The 26919-nt window shown below is 36.8% G+C and overlaps 2 protein-coding genes across 2 annotated transcripts; one reads left to right on the forward strand and one right to left on the reverse strand.

The window, feature by feature from the left end:
* The first annotated feature begins 232 nt into the window (after positions 1–232).
* On the forward strand, positions 233–2581 carry LOC121318319 (transmembrane protein 229A-like). Its single transcript, XM_041254840.1, has one exon. The coding sequence runs from the start codon at positions 406–408 to the stop codon at positions 1423–1425; it is 1020 nt and encodes a 339-aa protein (XP_041110774.1). The 5' UTR covers positions 233–405; the 3' UTR covers positions 1426–2581.
* A 10432-nt stretch (positions 2582–13013) lies between these two features.
* Positions 13014–16235, reverse strand: LOC121319029 (hyaluronidase PH-20-like). Its single transcript, XM_041256256.1, has 4 exons — positions 15282–16235; positions 13920–14009; positions 13306–13600; positions 13014–13051 (listed from the first exon to the last, which is right to left on the reverse strand). The coding sequence occupies exons 1-4, from the start codon at positions 16233–16235 to the stop codon at positions 13014–13016; spliced, it is 1377 nt and encodes a 458-aa protein (XP_041112190.1).
* Between the last annotated feature and the right edge of the window lie 10684 nt (positions 16236–26919).

The following is a 26919-nucleotide window of genomic DNA, read 5'->3' on the forward strand; positions in this document are numbered from 1 at the left end:
CACCTATTTTGGACCCAAAGCCCGTTACAATAAATCATATTTCAAGCATATACTTGAATAGTATTGTTTCTAAACATCTGTTTAACCTTGACTCAAAACACGTGTATGACAACATGGCAGTCAAACTGTAAATTCAGCATAATTACTGCATTTTTTTTTTTTTTTTTACTTTGGAGCACGGAAGAGTTAAAGGACGTCATACCGAGGACGTCCTACATTTACCTAGACGTTACGTATCTCGCTAGTGTACAAAATGCACATTAGTGGCGCTGTCAGGTGCTGCAGTTCATAAAACAGCAACCAACTACTTATTCCCGATACTGCTGTATATCAGGAAACACACTATGCCGAGTAAACAAAGGCTATCACAAATCTAAACTGCTCACTGGAGGGGGAAAGCTTGAAATGAGAGCGATCATGACTAGCAGACGGCGTGAGAGTCAGCGGATCTGTTCAGCAGAACGTGCCAGTCAAAATGTGTCAAAGAGGCCCCGGCTAAAGGATCTGTCCATTCCTGAAAATGCAAGTAAACCATTTCAAGCGCTTCCAATCTGGATGCGCCTATATGTCTATGGAATGCACGGGATTACGTTGGACATCATCATTTCGTCCCTGCAGAGATTTGTATACATCACTGATTTGAAGCTGCTGGGGTTCTCCTCTCCTTACCTTTGCATTGCCCATTCAGTTACCCATTTTGCGCTGGAGAAAATATATTTGCAGAAGAAGAGCTTCCAAGGGTGCCCCGTTGTTTTTAATTTGATCTTGTATCCTTTGATATATGTAGGAATACAGCTTTTAGTGGGGAAGACGATTGTCAGCACAAACGACGCCAAATGTTTGTCTGTAGTCAATATTGCTGTTCTGTACCTCGTAGCACTGTACTACTCTCAAGTGTTTCTCAAGAGATTCTTACGCCTGCAGTACCATTGCTCAAAGAATGGCACGCCGACTGCACTGATAGAAAGGTCTTCTCATCGACTTCCTGACAGTATTCGATTCTTGTTCTTTGGCATGCATGGTTTTTTAGATGAAGTCCTTTTCACTTCATTTTTCAATCTTATTGAAAATTCAGACCAAACCTTGACTGGACACACCTCTCTATGGTCCTTTTTAATGTACGGAAGCTGCAGTTTCGTAGTGGAAAAGCTGTATCTGTATCTTTATTACAGAAGAGGCTGGGGAGCCTGGAAAAGGCTTCCAATCTACATACTATTTATTTACACTTGGGAGTTTTCCTGGGGATTGAGTCTTCGACAGTACAATGCTTGTTCATGGGACTACTCGCACTATCCTTTGAATTTTAAGGGGCTCGTAACACTGGTGTATTTACCTGGGTGGATCTGCCTCAGTTTGTATCAGGACATGCTGTCTAACGTGTTGCTGCGTGTCGAAGGCAAAATGTCTGCTGATGGACGGCACTGAATGGCAATTAAATGACATTTAACATCACGAAAAAAGGAGCATCCTCACTGTCGTTTTATATACAAAAACGTTTTTAACAAAGATGTTTTGATTTAAAATCGTTAGTGTATTTGAAAAATCAGTATAAGCAGCTTTTTATACCTTTTATAAATAGTTTAATATAAGCATTTAAAAAAAAAAAAAAAAAAAAAAAACATTGTTTACAAATTCTAATGCAAGTGATAGCGGAGGGAATTTAATTGCCGAATTATTGTCAAAAGGGATTTTAAAAATCCAATCACAGTAAAAGACAAACATAAGTTATTATTATTATTATTATATTTATTATATTATTATTATTATTATTATTATTATTATTATTATTATTATATTATTATATACGTGTAAGAATGTCCATCTGTATCAAATACTGTCTAACAGGTTTGCAACCCTGAAAATTAACTTTCCCTTACTTATAATAATTTAAGCAGATGTTTTGCATCTGTTAGTAAACTAAACCCAACATAAAGGATGGCACAGGCAAATACTTTACTTTTCCTATAGTTCCACTGTCTGTCAATGGCACTATAGTAGCCAACTGTAATTTCTTGCACATATTCTGGTTCTGGCTACAGAAGTGAAGTGTAATTTGTGTGATTACATTTGATACTCAGTTTTCAATTCAAATTCAGGAATGTAAAATAGACCTTTGGAATCATTAGGACTTGCACAATTTTGTCAGAACAATCAATAAAAAGTTAATTGTAAATCAATTAAGTAATTTTTTGTGGCACATTTATGTATTAATATAAAAAATGTGTTCATTTAATTAAATATTAAATTGATAGTTATTTAACAAGTACACAGTGCAGTTTTCACTGTTAGTTTTCAATTGAAAACCTCAGCCAACTATAACTTTGAATACCTTTTATTAAAAACATTAAAACCTACTTTTAATAAAAATGAATAATCTGCTGGTTATTTTTCTTGTTATTGTCTAGTTTCATTGTGGATGTAGAAAAAGGTAAGTTTTGTTTAATTTATGTTCAACTGAGATATGAGGCCTTGAGGGTATGGCAGCAGCTTTGTAAAAATACTGGTACGAAAAGGTAGATTTTTCTTACAACTTTACTTACAAAATCATATACAGAAGCGAATATCTCAAAGCCGTGATAGTTTATTGTATGCACACACAAAAAGGAGTTTTAACAATGTTCAGAAAGGATGTAGCAAGTACTGCAACCACATGTTCTACAGTGAAATACCTTGTGACATACTAAGGTAGCGTTCTACCAGAAATGCTTTGTATTTACATATGTACTGTATGCAAATACATTTTCATGATATAATAAACAGTGGCTTTTAAAGACAAACACCAGGTCTAATATGAGTGGGGGTTTTGACATAAAAAAAAAAAAAAAAACATTTATGTAGGTTTTGTTTCTTAGAATAACCCTTTAAAATACATCCCACAACACTTCATAGCATAGTTTATAATTGAGGGTGTACAGTCGTTAAATGAACTTGTATTATACAATACAGTAAGAATTGCGATATCTAGCATGTAATAAAGTCTTTCATATTCGGTGGTCCTGAATGAATATTTTTCTCATTTTGGAATCAATCTTGCATTCATTCAAATCCAATGACAGGTCAAATCATACTGTTCCGAATTACACTGCGTTGATATCAAATGTTAAGCATATTTTTCCCATATATCCTTGTTACAGTTTATAAACAGGATAGCCTTAAACAAACCCTTCGGGGAGCTTGTGGTTTATTACATGACTGTCCTCAGTCGTGCAGTACACGGTCTGATTATTTATTTATTTATTTAATTACATTTTTACAGCACCTTTAACGAAGGCGCTTTACAAAATTATAACAAAATGGTACAATCAAGAAAAATGAGTAAAGAAAGAGGGTACATTTATTGGACTAAGGTGGTGAGATACAAATTTGTTGCTTTAAGAGAGCAAAGGGTCAGAGGCTAGGTCAGGGTCGGGGGCAGGGAGGGTCATAACAGGCAGTCAAGGACCAGGAGTATCAATAGAATGAGCTAGGGAGAAGAGATGGGTTTTGAGGGAGGAACAGAAACTACGTAGTGTAGGTGACTTTTATGGCAAGTGGGAGTTTATTCCAGTGAAGGAGAGCAAGAAGGAAAAAGGAATGGAAACAGGATTGGGTACAGGGCGAGGGTGGGACAGAGAGAGACAATAGGGATTTGGAGCATAATAAAAAGACAAATACCCCACTGTAGTATACAATGAAAATATGAAACAGGTATAATTACAAAAACTGGGATCTATAGTACATAATTTTTTGATCTCACTAAATTGTGATAGTCATGCCTTATCGTTTCGTACAGTGGGAAATAGATCCCAGTGTTTCATTTCACAGGCACATTTCAAGGCCTTGAAAAAACAGTTGTATTTTTAACGATCAAACGCAGTCTGTTTTGTCTTTCCAGTGCCCCCCCATATATAGTACAAATATACAGCATGTGTCTTGAAGTATATTTAGTGCTGTTAATAAGGAAGACAATAAATCAATCCTGTGGAAAAAATAAAAATTAAAGGGTGGATGTGTTTAGATTTGCCACAATGCTTACTTACAACAAAATGAATTAAAAATAGAACCCAATTAAAAAATATATATCTAACCAAAACATTTATTCAAAAGTCTTTTTTTTTTAAATTATTTTAATAAAGTTCTGCATTTATGACAGATTTCTAGACTGTTGCTCAAGAAACTGTCTCCAACAGTTTCATACATGTCAGCCTTGATATAATCGAGCATAAATAGCATCTTTAAATAATTCATGGGTTAAGGCTTTGTGGATGGAGACATTGAGTTATATGTTAAGTGCAAAGTTGTCAGGGGTAATCTATAACAATTTTAAATCTAAAAATACATTGCAGCATTCCAGTGTTGGAATAGTTTTAAAAAACTAAGACATTGGTGTTTTCATGAACAAAAACAAATAATCTCCTGTGGCAAAGCATAGTGTATTACTCACTGTGCCATCTAACACTGAATACATGTATATAAACTTCATATTTATGTAATTTGTTTTGGCAAAAAGTTATACGGAATTATATTTTCTAGTTTTGAATCAAATTTGGATTAGCAATTTCCAAAATAACGGCAAAAAAAAATAAATCATACTTGCTGTGGAGAAATACACAGAGCTTTATGACAAAGATCATCACAATTACAAAGATACAGAGAAGAAAGATAATATATGGGAGTCCTTTGCGAAGGAACTGGATATTCCAGATATATACAAATTATTGCCATATATGTTGAAATACCATCAGAGAAGACACCCATGCTGACAAATATGTACTAGTCTAGTTTTGTCAGTAGCAATTTTTAACAGTTGTATAGATCTGGCAGTTTTCAAACCTGTCACATCACTTCTAATGTGTCTGGTCGTGTCGCTGCAAAGACTTTTGCCACCAAATTTAAAAATCATATCGCATCTGGGGTGTGGCAGCCTTGTGTGTTAAATAGTGCCTGCCCATGCATTATGGAATGCTCATTGCTAGTGTTGTTACATGACTTGAAGGTTCCACTGAAGGTCTCCTGCGCATAGCAATAAGGGTAACTCACTACTAGGCGCCATCAAAATGATAATCCTTCAATTCTGATCTGAATCTGATACTATTAACCTCACTCTTGTTATGTCAAAGAAAATGTACACATAACTGTGAATTACAGCTGGAAAAGTAACAAAAGTGTCACTTTCCTTAATTTGCTCTTTAGAGTTGCTTAAGATTACCTTTGCATGATGCACCTGGACTGTCCTTATGCCATTCAAATCTTTTGTCTGAATGTATTATATTTACCCTTTGCTGCATCAAAAAGACGCCTCACTTGCGGTCTGTACAGTATATAACACTGAAAATGGATCCTCATTTTGATTATGAAAGTGCCTCTATGACGCGAGCCATACATAATCAACTTCCTGTTTTGAGAGACACAACAATTGTTGGAAAAAATACCTGCTATATCTATAAACATGTTTTGTAAAAGAGTTAATACCCTTATTCATATTTTCACTAACTTTGTTTTCAATGAGGCCTATTTTTTTCTAATCTCTTCAAACAAACACAGTGTTCCGGGATCAACATTATTTATCCAACAGGTACCAACAGGAAGAACGTGCCCATACCAGGTTTCAGTATAATTGGATGAGTAGTTCTCAGGACATAGCTATCCTCATTGCTGCTTGTACCAAGCATGCACACCTGCCTGCTTCCTCCCCCTTTACTGACAATCATGTTAGACAAGCTATGGATTCTTATTCTGACTCTTATTGCACACCACACACAAAATATCATTGTTGTGTGGCACAGACAGGGAAGTATATGTAGTTGTGAATTAAGCTGGTTTTCGTTTATCCGTGTTTTTCCTTGCAGGAATTAGAATAATAGGTAGTCTCAAGAACATAAAGTGGATGACATACAAATGCTGGCAGGTCTCTTGATTTCTTTTTTTTTTGGAAGGGTCCAAAAATGCGATATGTGATTTTAATAAAGAAATGACCAATGCGGGTTGTACTGTCATCACCCCCCCACCCCCCTCCCCCATATTCATTCTATTAGGCCACATCAGTGGTTTTCAACCTTGTTTTAAAACTGTCCCCTTTATTAAATCCTGTGAAAAATCATGGGACTTAATGAAAGACTGCACAGTCAAGTTTATATTGGTTTAGACAGAAGACTTACAAATAATGCTAGGATTTTAGAGGGTACCACACCACTATTTTCATTAAGGATATAGATGGGACCCCAAAATTATGTCAATACAGAATGCTAGTCTCTCAATAAAAACACAATAAAAGGTACAAAATGGATCTATTTTCTTAAAAGTTTAGTGTCATTATGGTTGTGTTTAGTGTACTTTGGTATGATATAATGCCCATTTTACGTTTCATTTATAGGTTTTGTAATTGTTCAAGTGAGCTGTATAAGAGCTTCGAATCTATCTTTAAACCCCCCCCCCCCCCCAACCCCACCCCCCCGCAATGGATTATGCCCAAGACGTCGCGAACGTACTGCAACAAAAATTAGGTTACAATTTTACTGTGTGAGGATGTTGTTAACATACCGTGCCATGAATTTATGTTTTAATACCAAAACAATTAGACGGCATTGTGATTTTTTGTTTTAATGCCAATATTTAGCCCGTCTTAGCTGAGGCACAGAATGTAGATGCGTATTTAGAATATGCGATTGTCACTTGAAGAAAAACTAAGTAGAATAAAAATAGTTGGAGCACAGCTTCATCCTTTGGAGCATCCCAGTGCTGCCTGCTAAAAAACAAACAATAAAAGAAATTATGCAGAGGAGCATTGTATACCTAAGACTAGCTTTAATTTTAAAGTATTTAAAATTTACCAAGCCAGCTTCCTCTTTTACACCCAGGAACTCGAGAGCGGATATCAGCAAGCTAAATCCAGCCCTGCAGGTGTCCTCCTGAGCTCACTGGGCACCTGGCCGGTAGGGCCCACTGTAGCATAATGAGGAGAAACAGCCCCCAACGGTTTTGCCTCCCTAACCCTCAGGAGCTCCAGAGCCAATGCGATGCTCCCTCCAGAATCTCCAGAGAAGACCGGCGACTTCGCACAGCCAGGACACGAACCTGCACTTCCCTGACTGTATTGCACCCTCACACCACACCGCCGTGCTTTTACCAGGTAAGCTACTCAGTATCTCAGTATCAAGATTCATAAGGAAGATCTGAGCCTGTACAATCCTACACTATTTCTACAGACCAGGTGGGGCCACAATCCTGTACCCTACTCACTGCTCAGTCAGGTTAACTGAACGAGGACAGGAACTGAAGATCACTCGGATCCTAGTATTTCTCAGGTACAGAATATCATTTTCCACAGGATTCTTTTTTTTTTTTTTAATCTTGTCTCAGTGTTGAGTGTCTTCTTTACAACTTTCCTGCAACTGTTTGTAGGATTCAAAATAGCAAAATGGTTGTGACACCATCTTTTTCCACCAACTGTATAATGAATGCCACAGCTGATTTGTTATGCCTGTCAACGCTTTTATATTAGACCTTTGCATCACATCCCCACAAATATTTACAACGTAAAATGCTATTTAAGCAGGCTCATTCACACCTTTCTGGCAGTTAATATGGCACTAAAAAAACACCAGGTGCTTGATTATGAGATACTGCAACCATGCCACCCTTCTTGAGTGTCAAGAAGGAAAGGTAAATAAAGTCAGTGTAACTAGGTATGAAGAGGAAGGGAGATTCTGGGTATTTGAATGGTCACTTGTTAGCATTAGGCTAGATTTAGAACCAATGACTACCATTTTAGGACAAAAGGATCATTAAAAAAAGTGATATCCAATAGAAGAATAATAATACAGACTTATTCCATTTGAAATTGTGGAATATTTCTGCGTGGCACACTGTCAGGTAAGTATCACGGTATATTCTCTTGCAAACAGTGTAGGTAGCCCGGCATAACGATTTCATCTCAGTGGAGTGCTGTGTGAACGTGTAGTAGCCTACATTTAGAACATGCTGGGGTTTTTTGGTAAATCAACTCCCTTTAGAACTAAATCTTTCAGTTGATTTCAACAGTAGAATGAGGCAATTTTTGTAAAGCTGGAATGTGAGAGTATGAGATTCAAGCTTGCATTTCATGTGTAAAAAAGAAGAGAGGTGGGAATTAACTTGTTTTTTTACCACTGTACCAAACATGTTGTCTCGCTTAAATGCAAAAAACAATCCTGCCTATTAAAAAATATGGCATCATACGTGATGTGATATCATCGTTACATTAGTCTGTTTTGTTTTTTTAAGAAATCTGGCAGATTTATAAAACAAATGGGGTATACATCTCTTTACCACTCATCATTCTACTCAATAAAGGCGTTAAGAAAACAAATCAGTTTGTAACTTCCTGTGAGATACCATGAGACAACATGAGCTGTTTATCAAGATCTAACTAAGACTTTTATCTTCCAGAATTCTCATATTATGGAGAATAATAAAGGTAACACTAGATCAGTACGTAAATACCTTTAAAAATGGTCTGCAAACTTTGGAAGCCCATTTCCGCCACCAAAAAAAATCAAAACAAAAAACAAGATACATTTTAAATTTCCATTATAAGGTTGACATGCTATCTCATTATTTTGATTTAGTATCTCGTTCTTTTGACTTACTATCTCGTTATTTAGACTTAATATCTTGTTATTTCGTTAAGTGTATTTTACATGCAGCTTGCCTGGCAGCTATTACTTTTGACAGAATATTGTCACAGAGCAGGTTATGATCCTTAGGCCTGGCAAGGTGTGGAAAATATACAAACTAAATACTGGTGTACATACAGGCTCTCTGTCTAATTTGGTGCTGTAAATACCTACTGATTGTAACTAAAATGCTGATGTGTGGAGATTTGAAGACACGAAAGAGAGTCAATATTATGTGAAAAGCATTAAGATGGCTCCACACCAGTGTTTACTTTATATATTTTCCACACCTTGCCAGGCCTAAGGATCTTAACCAGCTCTGTGACATTGTGCTCATTGCTAGGTATCTAGGTACATTTAATCCAGTGATTTTACACCTTGCTTATATCTGTTACATTTATTGTTAGTTTTTAGCTTTCAAAAAGTGGTTGGTAGGAGGGCACTTTTAACTAAATACCTATAGTCAAATTATATCAAATCTTTCTCAATCTTTGATCTCAACCAGAGCTTGTGATTTGCTGAACCCAGCATTTGCAAATCCTGAATTGAGACTCTTCTGAAAAATCTTCACCTACTTGGCATCAACTAACCGCTTTGAATGAATTACTCCTCAAAAGAAAAGGGTAAGCAGATAGTCTTTATCTGAAAAATAGCTGTCTTATATAAGTAGAATATGCTATTAGTATTAGTTTTAGATGGATAGATAAAATCACAAGGCTGAAATCATATCCAGGGGCCATGGTAAACCAAATATTCTCTTCAAAACCATTGATCAAATCTGCATCCAGACATCGATAAATCCATCTCCCGTTCATCCTCCTCTCTTACCTGCCATCATTTTTCCTCTTTCTAGTGGAACAAAATCGACACCATTGATTCTATACTCTCCTGCCACAAACTCAGTATAGTACTTGACCACCTTGACTCCCCTCCTGCTCCCTCTTCCTTCTGTCCTCTCTCCATTACTGATGTCTCCAGCCTATTGTTGAAATCAACTACTGCCACGTGCCCCTTGGACCCCTGGCCAACAAATCTTTTCCGTCTCTGTGCTTCTGACCTTGCTCCTTCCATTACGCACACTCTCAACCTGTCGCTGGTTTCAGGCCTGGTTCCTGGTGCCCTCAAGACTGCCTGAGTAATGCTAGCGCTCAAAAAACCCTCCCTTGACCCGGCTGTCTTATCTAACTTCCACCCCATATCCAATCTTCCTTTTCTCTCCAAAAAGGGCTGTAGCCAGCCAGCTGATGAAACATCTCACAGATAACAATCTGCTTGAATCTCTGCAGACTGGATTCCGGTTGTATCACAATACTGAAACTGCTCTGCTCCAGATTGTAAATGATCTTCTTCTTAATGTTGATGCTGCTGCTCTCTCTGTCCTTATCCTCCTTGACCTAACTCCTGCTTTTGATACCGTAGATCATAACTTTCTTCTTGACCTTCTTCAGAAGTATGCTGGAATCTCTGGAACCTGTCTCTCCTAGCTGTCTTCTTACCTATCTGGATGCATACACTTTGTTTTCTATGATAGAAGCAGTGGTGACACAAACCCGCTCACTTGCGGTGTCCCTCAAGGGTCTGTTCTTGAGCCTGTTTTCTTCAACATCTACCTTTGGGTTACCTCATCCGCCAACATAGCCTTATGTTTCACTCTTTTGCAGATGACACAGAACTCTACCTAAAACTAAACTGGATGTCCCTCTGCCATAGTCCAGCTCTCAGCTTGCATCCAGGCCATCCAGGTTTTCTTCAGCTCAACACAAACAAATCTGAACTTCTTCTAATAGGATCAAAAACTGAACTCAAGAAGCTCAATATTGCTTCCTTGGAAACTGTCTGCTGCTGCCTTCCCCCACTGTACGAAGCTTTGGTGTACTTCTGGAAAGTAACCTCTCCTCTGATGCCCAAATCTCCTCTCTAGTCAAATCCTCCTTCTACCACCTCTGAAACATCTCAAAGGTCTGTCCCTACTTTTCTCTCCCGGATGCAGAGATACTCTGTCATGCATTCATCTCCTCGGCTGGACTACTGCAACTCTCTTTATGGTGGTCTTTCGTAACGTGCCATAAACCGATTGCAGCTGGTTCAAAATGCCGCTGCTGGGATCCTTACCAGATGTAAAAAACATGATCACATTACCCCCTGTCTTGCCCAGCTGCACTGGCTACCTGTAAAGTTCAAAGTTTCAAAATGATCCTGCTTGCTACAAGGTCCTTCATCACACAAGTCCAGAGTATCTCTCCAACCTGCTGACCTGCTATGTCCCTGCATGCAAGCTGAGGTCCTCTGATTCTGGCTTGCTTGTTATACTCAAGCAAAAGTGCACCACACTCGGAGAACGCTCGTTTAGCGTCATGGCCGAGACTCTCTGGAATTCTCTCCCAGCTTTAGTATATGTAGCTCCCACAGTAGCTCGTGGCAAATCAGCTCTCAAAACCACTAATAATAATAACATAACACCAAGAAAACAGGTGCTAACTTTTCACTAAACTTAGTAGCATTTGAAAAATTGAAAAATTTATTTATACGCCACTCCAAATAACTAAGAGGGTGTGAACTTATACAGTCTATAGTTTGTAGAATATTCAGTAGTCCTACTGTATATGATGTGAATATATCAACCACTTTATGAAATATGTTAAAGAATATGTTTCACTACAGATGATCTTGACTAGACTGTTGTTTATTTATTTTTCCATAAGGGGGAGCCATTGGCTTGCTGTATTTTTTTTTTTGTATTTGTTTCTATTTTGTTAAATTAAAGACTTGTGTTTCTCCTTTCAAAACACAGCTGTAAGGAGACACATCACATTTTGAAATTACAACATTTGAAGAAGTGATGATTGTAAAGCCAACTTCAGAATCAGCCTGCATTCCTGCTGGATATTTGGTGCGTCGACATTTCAGTGGTTCAAATTGATGGCAAGGTTTATACTAAAATGTATGCACATCAGTAGTCAAAATTAATTTTAACCCGAGCATGGCTATATAATGAATATTGTTGATTCATCACAGCGCTCATATTATCTTGTGAAAATAGAGATGTTCCTAATTTGAAAGGGACCCACAGTTGAATCTTAGTGGACTGGTCAGGATGGAGCTTACCCATTTATTATGTTACCTGTTTTATTCAATAGTAATTTACTTTTAGTGTGTTGGACATTCCAGCGCGATAAAAAAGAATGACCTTCAGATGCTTTTTGTTGATTTTAGACGATTTGTGATGTTTTAAGTGCCAGACAACATAGTATGAAAAGTTTTACCTGTCTCATAGATTCTGATCAAAAACCTCCATGGGGAACTTGTGATGCCAGAGAAAGGTGTTTACTACATAGTTGCATTTGCATGAGTAATTACATTTATAATATGACATATACTGAGGTTTACTGTTATAATCTAATCATAACAAACTTGTTTTGAGATTACATTGCAGCTAAAATGGCTGGGGGATCACACATGTTACTAAAACGTTTAATAAAGGCTGACCCTCCCCTTACAAAAAAGAGAACATTGTCATAGAAATCCAAGTATTTCTGTGTATTAAAATCAGAGATAATTTGACCAGAGTGCACATTTTCTGATGGATCAGTCTCTATCTTGAACACAGGTCGCCAAGCAATCCCAATGCTGTGTACTGTGTACATAGCAAAAAAAAACAAAAAACAAAACATGAATACTTGATACCAGTATCTACCCTTAGCAGTTCCTGTGGGGGCACTGTTCACAAATACATGATTTTTAATTCACAATTTCACCATTATTATTATAAATGTTAATTATAGTAGTCGTAGTATCCCTAGTAGTTATAGTAATGCATCTTCTAGCCAGTGCAAATAGCAAATATTGTTCTAGGAAATGGTAACATAAAATAAACATAAATGAATTGTGGCAGGATAGTTCTGTGGCCCCAAAGGTTATCGGCAGGATAGAGACCCAGAGGCAAAAAACACAGTTGTATGCACAAAGTGTACTTTAATTAACAAAATGCAAATGAAACAAAGAAACAATGGCACAGGGGCCAAAATAAAAGGTTCAAACTAAAAGAATAAACACTTGCAGGCTGGGCATTCATCTTCACAATGTAATTCACATACTTAGCCTAAAAAAAAATAAATAAATAAAAAACTCCAACCAAACAAAGATTGTTTGCTTCTTTTATATACTTGTGGCCATTCCCCAATTAGCACCCATGTATCTAGGGAATGGCCACATCACACTTGTAGGTCCTGGTAGGGATGAGATTAACCTTATCCGTGCCAAACTTACATTAAAATGAATTAATCTTTATTTAACCCAACACCCAAAACCACACACTATTTACTCATACAGGGCTTCTGCCCTGCCACATTAATATAATAACACATGTCTAGTATTAACTTCTCAAGGAAACAGCTTAGCATGTGTGCCAGACTTGTCCACTTCAAACATGACACATAAACAACATTACACACTCTAAAGCTAATCATCCACTTCTTAGTCATTATTGTCTTTCAGATTACAAAAACCTGTACTGCACTGGTGTATCCATGTTAAAAACATCTGATAGGGTAATTGTAGTACATAACGTGACCATCAAATATAATAAGTGTAAATAAACCAAGGACAAGTTCCACAGAAAGGCAAAACTTAAAACCCTTATTGTAAATTCCTCTGGAATGGTTATTTAAAATACTTCTTTCATTACAGGCTTCTTTTGTGTAACAGAGACAGGTGAACTTTTCTTCCAGTGATATTATATCTTTCTCTGACAGTTTCCCATTCACTGACAGCTCACCACCTTTCACCCTCTGAATTTTAAAGCTTTGTGGATCCAAGTGCAGGTAATCACTGGAGTTCCAGTTCTTCCTGATGCATCTTCCGTTGTTTTTGCAAAGTGCTGCACTGCAGAGTTTTGTCGCCGTGGTTATATTCAGGATGTATGGGTTCAAAATTTTTTCAATGTGACTTCTTAAGGCTACACAAGCGTTCTGTAATATACAGAAAAAATAATAAAAATGCACGTTTAAAACAAATACTTAAATGCTGTAGTTCCTGGTTGAAACAGCAATCTGGAGTGTTGTGGGTGCATCAGGACCAGGGCTGCAAACTTAGTTTATCAAATAATTTTAGAATTGTAATTGCAAGACAAAATTGGAATCCAAAGGATATATTATTCTTACAAAACAAAAGGTCATATCACAAAAGTTTGTAACATTTAGCATGTTTAATAAAAAAAAATATACTGAATATTCCTTCCTGTTTATGTTTTTAGGCTTTTGCATTTTAATATAGTAAGATAATACATACCATGCTCTTTGTGAAATTTAGACTTCCCCACTGAACAATACCCGAAACACCTAAAGCCGCAGCTTCTCCAAACGTATGCATGTAGTCAATCTAACAAAAAAAAAAAACATTAGAGACATGGTGGCAAACACTTAGAGATAATTATCTATGGCCCACAAAGCAAGGTGCATAATACTAAAACTATAATGCATCTAAATTGAAAGAGGACAGAATCAATGTTATACAAAGTACAGTATCTAGTATCATTACTGTATAACATACATTACACATTGAACTATTTAACTGTCTGTCTGTCACACACACCACATTGTAAACATGATAACTGCTTCAACTGTGTACCAATCTTCACCAAACTTTTATTTTATTATTCAGTCCTAGCCTCCTATATACAATCTGGACTGCATTTGACTATTTCACTTACTGTGCGCTTATTACACGAGGGCCCTCTTTATGTGGCTGCACTGGTTTTCATATAAGGTCATGGCTCCATATAGCAGAACACTTGATTCTAGTTTAATCAGAAATAACATGAGTAATGATTCTAAAAATAATAATTGTATGAAATTATTGGTCATAACCAAAAGTGGTGAGCATTGTCCTCTGCATCTGCTCAAAATCAGTGGTCTCAGCAGTTGCCCTGATTGACAGATTCTAATTTTCATTCGCTCACTTTTGTATACAGTGCATGCTATAGCCTTGCTATTAAACAGGGCCCACAACCATTCAGATCTAATCTAAAATGTAGTTTTGTTACTAATGCCCGTCTGCATGACTGAACGGTATTGTTTAAGGATTTGGCTTTTTAGCAGAAAAAGGAAACCAAAGAAACAACACTCTGATGCTTATTTAACTCAGTAAAATGTGCTTTAATCTCTGTTGCTGTAATTCTATTTAACATTTTTGTCTTTTAAATTACATTTTAATACATGCCCATCAAACCCAGCCCTGTGTCCAATTGCTTTAAAGAAATTAGACTAGAATTGGACATTGGCAGAAGGTTTGTAGGTATCTATCTGCTCCAATTTGCAAACACCTATCTGCTCCTTCATTATAAACCTGAGAGCAGGAGAAAATTGTGTAGGCTCTAATAATTTCTATTATTTATTATTATTATTATTATTATTATTATTATTATTATTACCAATAACAAGTTTTGGCAGATCAGAGAAAGGGATTTTTTTTTTTTTTTTTTTTTTTTTTTTTTTTTTTAATAAATGGTTTATTATTCCAAGTATAAACTTCTTCATTTGCTTTTTTCTTTAGTACTCACTTTATGCAACTGTAGCTATGAAAATACAAGTGAAAGAAGTCCTACTACTAATAATGAAAAGTATCACTGATCATTACAATATGATAACTCACCTCAGATAGATATTCTGTATTATTGTCTTTAAATGCAGCCTGAGTGTATGCATAGACAGGGAGAGAGTATGACGGATTTGGAAGCATGGCAACTCGCATTGCTTCCTGCAGACGATGGCGAACAAACAGCAGGGCCTTAGAGGAAGCCTTCAGTATTATCTCCAGATATATTGATGGGTAAAGGGCAGTGGACTCATTCCAAAGCCACTGAAGCTGGTTGTTTCTTTCTAGTTCAATATTAGGACATCTTCCAGTATAACGTAGAGTTTGATTGTAGTCATAATTGTAGCATTCAGGGAATAGGTAGTAGCCCCATACACGGTTATGTTTTAATGACTTTCCCAGCTTCAAAGAGTTCTTAAAATAACTTGTTGCTGCCTGTTCAAACTCATCTTTGGCAATGTGGTAAGCTTTTTCAAAAGTTAGAGTTAGGTCCCTCTGCTGAACGAGATCAGTAGAATATCGTCTGTAGATATCTTTTCCCAGACTGTTTCTAACCCATTGTGGTCTCCAGTCCTCCAGGTCAAGGACACCTAAGCCAGGGTTGTCGTCAGGAATATAGAAATGAACATCTTTCTTTGCTTGTTCATAATGTATTTTTAAATTAACCAGTTGGGGGAGACCCCCATTAAATGACTCGCCTGTTATTTCATTTATAGTAGGGTAAACGCCAAATCTGTCAGAGTAGAATATTGAAACCGTCTGATTGGTGGCGGTTTTCAAAGTACTGCTCACATATTGAAAATATTTCAGGTCCAGATCAACTCCATATCTTGTCTTGCACAATTCTGTGGGAGCATTCCACATGAAAACGAACGGCATATTTTTTAATAATGGAGGAGCGGCTTGAGGCAATGACTTGCATAAGGAAATCATTGTTGCTACAGAAATCCACTGGCTCAATCTCGACAGTTTTATGCCACAGAAGAGTTGCATGGGATTGAAAGCTACCATTGTTTTTCAATGTATAGATCACCAATACCTTCAAAGGTTTGAAATAGGAAAGTGTTAAAAAATCATAAAAATCAAGTATAATGTACAATGCATTTCAAAGAAGAACAGCATTAAATCCAAATAACTTATCTATTTCTTACTATGGCAAACTTTTAAAGAAACTAAAGCCTCCATTGGTGTTATTTGTATAGTGCAAAACTTAACATTTTTCAAACAAAATTGATTATACCGTGTTTGGTATCTGGGAGTAAAAGCAAACAGCAATTAGCATGGCAACACAGTCATACATTGTAACATGGGTTTACAAGTTGAAGGACCTTTCTAAATAAATTACTAAAAGGAGACTGGTAAAACATCCATCAAAAAGCAACCTGAAAAATAAATGTATTGAACAGTCTGGTGCAACTACTCATGTATAAAATATGTCCACACATTTTCATTGACATGACTGTATTCATTAGAATACAGTGGTTCATTGCTATAGAGTGTTATTTCATGATGTCACTTCTATAGCAACAGAATATAAAGACAGATGAGTGATGCAATATAATTATATAGTTGACCAAAGAAGTGCAGAATACTTAATGTGGCCAAAGGTAAATAATGCATGGAATTCCATTTCATAAAAATTCATGATACACTATGAGAATTCCACATGAACACAATACCTTAACCCTAACTCACACTTACCTAAAGCACTTGCTGGTACCTGTTACCTGCAATCTTTCTTCCCACAAATGTTGCAGTAAAGTTGACTTTTCTTGAAATAGTTTCATGTTTAGGATTAAACCAAATCAAAAATGCAACTTCATCTGTCCTATAGGCTTGTGTGGACTTTGACTTAGAAAACAAAACCAGAACATTTTCAAGCTGGAATGTTTAGTTTATGCTTGTATAATAATAACAAAAGTGACTTACCTGTAGAATATGTTTATTCTTGTGATGTTAGGCACTTAAAATGAAAAGTTAAAACTTCAGAACTGATATTACCAGATATGCAAGTTAAAGATCCTGTTAAACACTGCTTATTCTCTCTCATCAGGCAATAGTGAACTTTGTCGAGATATTGCTGGAGCAACTGGGTGGAGGGGATTGATGCATATGAACACCCTCAAACAGCTGATAACTGTTAACGATTAACACACTGACATGCATTGGAATCCAATAGCATTTATGTAAAATGCTTAGGTTAAACACTTTGGGGTAGATGTACTAAAGTGATGCATCTGTCGCAATCGTTGCAAACCACATGCAAACCAGTCGGAAGTGTAGCGTGAACCGTACTAAACAAACACAATGCTGTTAGCACCATTTTAACGAATGCTTTGCAGCCGCAGTTCTTATTTGCGCTTTAGCCCTAAATGAATATCTAATTCTGGGCGTTCCTGCAGAAATTCACAAAAACTGGGTGGAGTTAGTGCAAATGAGTGATCAAAAATATTCGGGCACCTTCTGCTGCTGCAAACCACAACTCAATTGTTGCTATTTTATTTGAAAAAATGTTGCAAAACTCTCACGAGAGAGCTTGCTAAGATGACACAAATAATATTTAAATTGGTATATTGCGGTTGTCTTCATTAACATATTTTTTCTTAGGGCATACGACAAAATGTGCACTTTGTGAATTGTCATAACGAAAATGCAAACTGCAGTATGTTTGATCCAGCTTAGTACATCTACCAGTTTATCTATAGCAATGTAGAGCCTATGTTTTGGTTTTTAAAGTTCCCTATGATGCTTCTACGGTAAATGAAAAAATGGTTTCCATACCTATTTAATGATAAGCTTAAAATATGCATACACACATTGATTTAACATCAAAGTTCAGGATGTTTTGGTTTAAAGTCATCCTCTTTATGGAATGTGTTGTTTATTTATAATAAACATATTTGGTCTGTGTGGAAAAATCAGTCTCCAACTTTTGTTACTCCTGAGATCCTTTGTTTCCAATACCATGTTGTTGTTTGTTTGGGGAGACAGTATACAACTATGTTGAAATGTAAATACCAGCATTGCAAACCATAGAATTGTGGCACTGGTTTGACTTATCTGGATTTTGTGTTATCTCTGATGTTAATTGTAAATGAATTCAAGGCTTTCGTTTTCAGCTAACTCTCTGGTATTCCTGCAGGTTTTACAGGCTCATCCAAACCTACTCTGACCGTGTTTGATCTTAATTCTTGTACAACCCTGTCAGTTACACCCTTGTGGTAAATCTGAACCCTCTGTGACATGTGGCACACACCTTACAGAGCTGATCCATGTTAGATGAAAAATGTACCCCCATCACATACTGGTATTTTAATAAACTGATCAAACTATTCAGTATACAGCTTCAGAAACTGAGATTATACTAACAATCAGTAAACCCTCTAAGCTATAGTTCTGGTTAAAAACTAACCCATTTCTCACTAATAGCTCTTACTTTAAATGGGGCTGCTTTACAAGCAGTTGAACATTAACTTTCTGTAAGTGTGTTGATACCCACCACATGGATAACATTTTGAACCTCCCCCCTTGAAGCAAATGCACCTATTTTTAACAATTTAGTTGTAACTGGCTGTTCAGATGGTTGAAACAATCTGGGAACAAGCAGTAGGCCTACAATTGATTGGGTCTAATTTTCTTCCTCAGTTTTAAATTTTTCTTCATGAAGCTTTTCACCCACTCTTTCAAATTCACTTTTAGCTGTATGCTTACTCATTTTAAAATGATTAGCTGCTTTATTTTTCTTCTCATGGATCTGAGAAAGTATTCTGTAGGTTATCTTTGCCTAGTTTCTAATCCACACAGGTATACAGTCTTCCCAATTGATCACTGCTAACGCTTTAAAATCTCCTGAAGGTATATAATAATAAATATAATGATTTTGTAAACTAGCCTTCTGGGGGATTGCTCCATTATGGGCTTGTTATGGGTGTTAACATCAACAAATGGGTCAAATCCCAGTCTGTCTCTCTAAAGCAGTGTGTGGCAGATCTACCATGTTTCTCATTGGGAGGTTTTTACTACAGTGAACTGACTGGGAACATCATACTTTTGGAAACATGAATTTGAAGGTACATTCCATTAGAAGGCAAAATAATTGTTGTCATATAGTGGCAGAGCTGTATTTTTGTGTTGATGACTCCAGTGACAATGGCTGCAAGTTTATTCATTGAAGAAAGAAATGAAGTATACGTTACATAAAAATACTGTGTGTCAGATTTGATGCAATTTAAGAAAAACACAATTTTAAACTAGATAATTAAAGAATGCAATTGAAAATGATCTATCTGTGCAGTTGTTACTAAACAGCTGCTACATGGTAAATATTTGAATATTCCCATGAATGGTAAAGCCAAAACATCTCTACTGTCTGACAAATAATAAAATACATAGTTTAAACGACAACAGATATTTTGTCAAGTATTTCACCAAATCTTCAAGTTTGGTATTTTACTGACCCGCTGCTTTATTGCACTAAAATATATTTTGATGTTTGTTCACCAGCCGTGTTTGATTTATTACATCTTAGCTTTAAGTACCGTAGGTATTTAGGGTTTGGGTAATTCGACTTAAAATCAAAGTGAGGCAGAATTACCAGTTGTATTTCAGGAAAAATGCAACTTGCTGTTTGCAGTTTAATTAACCTTGTTTTGATTAAAAAAAGTTTGGAGTTCCAAGTAGCATCATGTAATTGGAATTATGAAGATCAAATCACATTCAAACATCTTTAAAATACTGATATCTTAACTAATGTTGCTTTCTTTACCATCAACTAAAAATGTCCTTAGAATGTCCCTCTTTAAAAAAAAACAACAGAAGCCACCCAGACTCCCACTGAACATTTATAGGAATGGCCCACATAATGAACAGAATAATCCTTTCTTTGAAGAACTCAAAGTAAACAATAATAGGATTATTTTCCTAGATGGTTGGTCTTTTGTGAATTATCTTTTTGTGTTTCAATGTCAATGGATAGTTGATACCTTTCATATTTGGTTCTCATCTACAGCCTTAATATGGAATAGAAAAAAAAACAGCAGAACTTTCAAGTGAGATATGAAGATATCGTCAATAAATAATAAAATTATTATTTTTTGTACATAAGTGGACGAAAACAATCCTCTGTATGCACGGGTCTCAATCTAATAATCCTTCCTTCTTTCTGTACTTTTGATTACACCCACTTCATAAATATTTGAACACTTGAAAGAGTTTGTAGTAGAGGAACAACTGTAAACCATTTTTGCTTTTGCTAACTCACATTATTATTATTATTATTATTATTATTATTATTATTATTATTATTATTATTATTATTATAGACCCACGCACTTAGAGTAAGTACCGAGGTTCTGAAAAATGTAGTGTTGCACATCCTCATGTGTTGCTACAACTGCTTAGATAGCATACCTGTAATTTTTCTTTTCATTGTTAACATCCTGACAGCTTTTTACAGTAAAACTTTCGAGTCTGTTTCAAAGCACTTTTCAAAATGGCCATACAAACGTTTTTCTTTTTTATGCAGTATTTGATTTGTATAACAAGGTCTGAATTTCTAAATATGAAACACTGAACAATATAGTATGATGTTTAAATGTTCTCATATTTATGGTCCTTTTATTCTGGTCTGTTTTGATGTAATTATGAAATGTGTTTGTCTATTTCTCTCTCTCTCTCTCTCTCTCTCTCTCTCTCTCTCTCTCTCTCTCTCTCTCTCTCTCTCTCTCTCTATATATATATATATATATATATATATATATATATGGCAGTAGTTTTAGTCTCCGTCTTACTGTGTACCCATTACCATGACTTGTGTTTTTTGTAGTTTTTTTTTCAGTTCACAGAAACAAAACATCAATGGTACAATGCTACAATGCTTTTTAAATTGGAATTTCTACATGTAAAAGTTTGATTGTATCACAAGTCAACCTGAACAGTATTATTTTAATTAACAACATTGATTCAAATATTTGATAATAATTTGTAATACATTTTTAAACAAATTTAAACAAATACAAACTGTATTATAAGCAATATATATATATATATATATATATATAATTATATATATATATATATATATATATATATATATATATATATCTCAAGAGTATCTTCATTAATATATAGGTATTCACCAAACCTATCAGTATAGAAAAGTGTTAAGTCTTGGCCTGGGACTTGGTTACAGCTGCATAGGCTGACATATCTAAAGGGATGTTGTTTTTGTGGCATACTTTTGGTGCATTCCATATAGCCACAAATGGATTGTTGTTTAACTTTGGGGGAGGTGTTGGGGTCAGATGCTGACTACTACACAGGTCCATCACTGCTCATGTATGATACCCAGTGCTTGAAATGGGGTACCGCCACTTCTTAATTTCAAATATTTGAGTCCCGCCACTTCTGAATTTAAAACATTTGAGTAGCACTTTGGCACTTATCACTGACTATCTGCCCGTTTTCTTTTCCAAACTGTCAGCTTCATTTATGTGACTTTTTTGTTGTTACTTTGTTGTCCCAGCAGCAGCTGCAAGGTTGTCACAGCAGAGTATAAAACAACTGCAATTCCCAGAGTGTATTGCAAAACAGGTCAAATCGCGATTAGATGCAGTACTGATTAGACGAGATGAACTGGACAGGGAGAGAAGGAAAGAAAGACAGCTGGACAGGATGCCTGAGAGAAAGAACTGGACAGGGAGACAGATGTAGAGATGGAAAGGGAGACAGAGACAGCTGGGCACTGGGAGGGAGACAGAGATAGAGGTGGAAAGGGAGTCAGAGAGAGAGAAAGAGAGAGCTGGACATGGAGCTTGGAGTACTGTAAGTTCTGCAACTTTTTTCCCATTTCAAGCACTGATACCTGAAAAAAATAAACAATTAATTGTGTTTGTATTGTAAGTTCAAAGCTATTTACAATTCCTTGTATCAGACGAAAATGTCACATTAATATTAGCTATTCTGTTTAACTATGCGGCCGCTCTGACCACATGTGGTGGATATCAACTTGTATCGTACAGCACCATATGCAACAAGTGAGTGATAAGTGATTAGACCACAATATTGTGTATTGTGTTCTCCTCCTGGATGCACCTCAAACTCAACCTTTTCTTCCCCACCTCACCCCACCTCTCCCTATCTCCATTCCTTTGGAATCTACCATGCTCTCTTCCTCCTCCTCAGCCAAGAACCACAGAGTAACCATGGACCCCTGCCTCTCCTACCCGTAGCACATCTCCACTCCAGCACACACCTGCCATTTCTTCCTGAGCAACATATAAAGAATCCAACCCTTCCTCACCAACTGCTCCACACAACTCCTCGTCTAGGCCCTGGTACTCTTCTGCCTAGACTACTGCAACTCCCTACTGGCCAGCATCCCGTCCACTCCAGTTCATCCAGAACTCTGCTGCTCGCCTGGTGTTCACTGGCTCCTGATCATCGCTCGCATCCAGTTCAAGACTGCCAGATCTTGGACATGCCAAGGACCTGATTGATGGGTTGCCCCCAGGTGATAGCAATCAGCTGGCCTGGTTTGATACTGATCTGTAAATTGCTACTACCTTTTTTTAGCTGTTGTCTGAATGAACTTGCATTGTGATTTGGCCTGTAGAGTTGGGGTGGGCAAGTATCTTGGAAAGTGCCTGACGCACTAACAAAAGTGCAGTTTTCTATGGGAACAGTCTAAGTAAACTGTTCTGGTCCTTTTTGGTTGGAGTAAACTTCGAATGGATTTTGGGAGCGGCTGCCTATTTTGAAGGACGTATACGAGTAGATCTAAAGATGGATTTTAAAACTATTTTTTTTTGTTTTTTTTAACCCTGTCTTTTGTAATGGTACTTACTTAGCTTGCTTTAAACTAGTCTAGTCACTACTTTTTTTTAATTTAATGTAGACCTATTGCTTGTTGTGGATTGGGGGTGTACTTTGTATATTTTTATTGTTATATTTTTAAGTTTTTAAAAACTCATTGATGGAGTAATATCACAGTACATTCATGTAGTTTTTTTCATATACCGGTATATAAAAGGTGAACTGTTTTACAGAATTTTCCTCTTCCAGAAACAGGCCAGATTGAGGAAGCAGGAGCAGAAGCAGGCCAGATTGAGGAAGAAGGGGCAGAAGCAGGCCAGATTGAGGAAGCAGGGAAATCAAGTGATCACAGGTCTGTGGATTTCAATAAAACTGAGCTGGGTTCTGATTTGGGAGACATCGAAATTGGTCCCAAGCAGCCCAAGTTACTCAAGTATCCTCAGGACCAATCTGGGGCAAAAAGACATTCCTTTCAGTACCACTGGTTTACAAATTATAAGTGGCTACTCCATTAAGCAAAATGCTGCATTTTGTTTTGCATTCAAAAATTTTGGTCCAAAACACAGCAGAGCTAATATAGATGCACTGTTTAATATTGGTTTAAGCAACTGGAAAAGAGCCCGTGATTCTTTTAGAGAGCATGAAAAGACAATAGTGCACAAGGCAAGCATGTTATCATGGGCAGCCTTCAGGGATAGTAAGGTGCATGGTGATACAGTCCAGCAGCTACACTCCTCAAATGAAAACAAGATCAGAGAAAGACGCGAGTATCTCCGACGCATCGTTGGTGTTGCATTTACAGGAAAAGAGGGAATAGCAGGTCACGATGAAACCGAACACAGCCAAAATAGAGGGAATTTCACAGAGTGCTTAAGTTTACTGACAAAATTTGACACATTTCTTCAAAATTATAAAGCACCATCATCCAGTAGCTATATTTCCCCTTCGTCTCAAAATTAGGTTATTCAGTGCTGTTCAGAGGAAATAGCATTTAGCATAGTGGGTGATTTAAAAACATCGGGAACGTATGCTATAATGGCAGACGAAGCAAGGGACAAACACAAGGAGCAGTTAGCCCTCTGTGTCCAATATGTCAATCCAGAAACTGGGTCTGTAAAAGAGAGTTTTCTTGGATTTAGCAATTTTAAATTATTTAATGAAGAATCAATTGCCAAGTCAACACAGCACTGCCTAAAACTTAACGGATTAGATGATCCTTAGTGTGTGGCAGAAACATATGATGGAGCATATGTTATGAGTGGAGCAAGTGGTGGTGTTCAAGCTAAGTTTCACAAATATCATCCAGAAGCAATATATGTCCACTGTAATGCACACAAACTCAACCTTGTGCTATGCCACACTTGTAAAGCTATCAAAGAAGCTACTGAGTTTTTTAGCACATTGGAAAATGTGTACACCTTCATTAGTGGTTCACTAATAAATCACAAAAGATTCTGCGATGTTCAAGCTCAACTAGGAGTAAAGCAAAATGAACTGCTACAGCTTTCTGATACTCATTGGTCTTGCCAGGTACGTTCTGTGAATGCAATGATATCAAACTTTTCAGCTGTTATCCAGTGCCTTTCCGATATTCAATCTACAACAGCAGTCGGTCTGTTAACCAAACTGCGCAAACTGTTCCATTCTCTTCTTACTACAACTGAGGGCTTTCATAATCTGCTCCAAAAAGGAAACCTTGATTTGGCCAGAGCAGTAGATTTTAAAGAAACCATATACAGCACTTTAAAGAACATGAGAACAGATGAAAAAGCTAAGAACTGTATGATAAAGCAAGGGCTTGGTGCACCAACAATGATATTGACATCCAGCTCTGAAAAGGAGGGAACAAAAACACATGGAAGATTGTGTGGTTGAATCTGCATGTGGTGTCCGCGAGGATGTCAGTACAATAGATAATTTCAGGACGGAATTATTTTATCCTTGTCTAGACCGGATGCTTGCTGAACTTGATAAGCGGTTCTGGAGCATTAAAGCAGAGCTAGTGACGGGAATTCAGTTGTGTGGTATAGGAAGGTAGCACTTGTGTTTAGAACCAATAAATTGTTTCTGATTGGGTCAGAGTCTCAGTTCTCATACTCACAGCCAATCAGTGTCTGCTTCCAAGCTCTTCATTCAGTACGATGCAAGAGAGATGTGACACGGAGAGGAATGTGCTTTCTGATGCAGATATGTTTCAAGCTTTGAGGGGTTATGTTTTTTGATTTAGTAAACAAAAATGCTTCAAAATATAGAACTGATTCGTCATTTCAAATATTGTTTTTGCTCTTCGGCGTGTGTGTGTGTGTGTGTGTGTGTGTGTTAGAAGACGCTCCGTTTCTTAAACACTGACGTGTAACTTTGTGAGTAGATACTAGCAAGGGATGGCATTCGAAAAAAAAAAAGAACGTACAGCTTTTATTTAGACTGTTCCAATAGGAAACTCCACTTTTGTTAGTGCGTCAGGCAAGTACAACTTCTGTACGTTTGTTGTTTATTTAAAAAATATTTTGGTGTTTATTGAAAATACGAAGTGTTTTTTTTTTCTCGATGTGGGGGCGGGGTGGGGGCGGGGGCGAGGGCAGGGCCCCGAATCTCTTCGGTCCCTAGCAACGCCTCTACTTCCAGGTTGCGAAGTGCCGAGTTTGAAAATCAGCTTGTGTTCTTTCTGCTTTCTGGTTGCATGTGTTCCATAGCATTTGTAAGTTCCACAGACATTGACATCATCAATAGAATGTCCATTAGCATTAAAATGTATAGCTACAGGTGACAAGGTGGATTTGATCTTAATGCTTCTGGGGTGTTGTACAAAGCGATATGCTAAACGTCTTTTTGTCTCTCCAATATATAGTGAGTTGCACATGGTGTTGTCCAAACCACTTGGGAGTCATTGAAATTATATCAGTATTTCAACCATGCAGATACTAATTTCACAAAACTTGAAGGACTTTTTGCAATAATATTTTTGTTTGATTAAGAACTGTTTTGTTTAAGTTGACAGTTACTAGATCCCTTTCAGTTGTTTTAGAAGTTTTGTTTTTTCACCATAAATCCCTGTCGAATTGAAGAGAATTGGTTACATTATCAAAACTTTTTATTACAAATTGTTGTTAACACATTTTGGTCAGGAGGACAAAATCGCCAAATATTATTTTAAAACAAATAAGAATAAGCCTAAGACTACAGCAGTGGTCCTCAAAGTCGTGCCCGCGAAGCTGTTCTTAAATTATGGGTCGTGAACACATTTATGGCTGACTGTAGCGTGGGAAAATAAAGAAAGATTTAAACACGTTTTCCAACAAAAGCGCCACAGCAGTCTGTTGACAGTGCTGCTCGCTTATGCTGTGATTATACGTACGCGACATTTTTTTTTTTTCCTTGAATGGCTTTTGCAATACGATCAACCAATTGAATAGCTGTAATGTCTCTGCGGTAGCCCAATCATAAGTTAGCTAGGTGGGACATAAACTTTGTCTGTTTCACGTGCAGGTACTAACTGTAAGTTTAACCAATAGGAGAGTCAAATATCTGTCAAGTTTTACGCAGCTGTCCAATCATAAGCAAGCAGAGGCCGTTCACGGTATTTGCATGATAATTGAAGGCGAGTGAGTAGCCAAATGGAAAGTGAAAGATCTGACAGCTGTCCAATCATTCGTGAGCAGAGGCGATATGCCGGGTAAACACTGAATTTCGAAAAAAAATGTTAGTGAAAAAAATAATACATTTCAGTATGTAGAATTTAATTTTCTATTTCTGTATTTTTTTATTTCACCAGACAATGGAAACACCGTAGTCTATTTAGTTACGAATCCACTTTCTCTGAATAATTTTACTGGAGATGAGCGATCTTTAAAACGGAGTAATGTTGACAAATTTGTCAAATTGA

This window comes from Polyodon spathula, chromosome 7 (genome assembly GCF_017654505.1).
Source record: "Polyodon spathula isolate WHYD16114869_AA chromosome 7, ASM1765450v1, whole genome shotgun sequence".
Taxonomy (NCBI): domain Eukaryota; kingdom Metazoa; phylum Chordata; class Actinopteri; order Acipenseriformes; family Polyodontidae; genus Polyodon; species Polyodon spathula.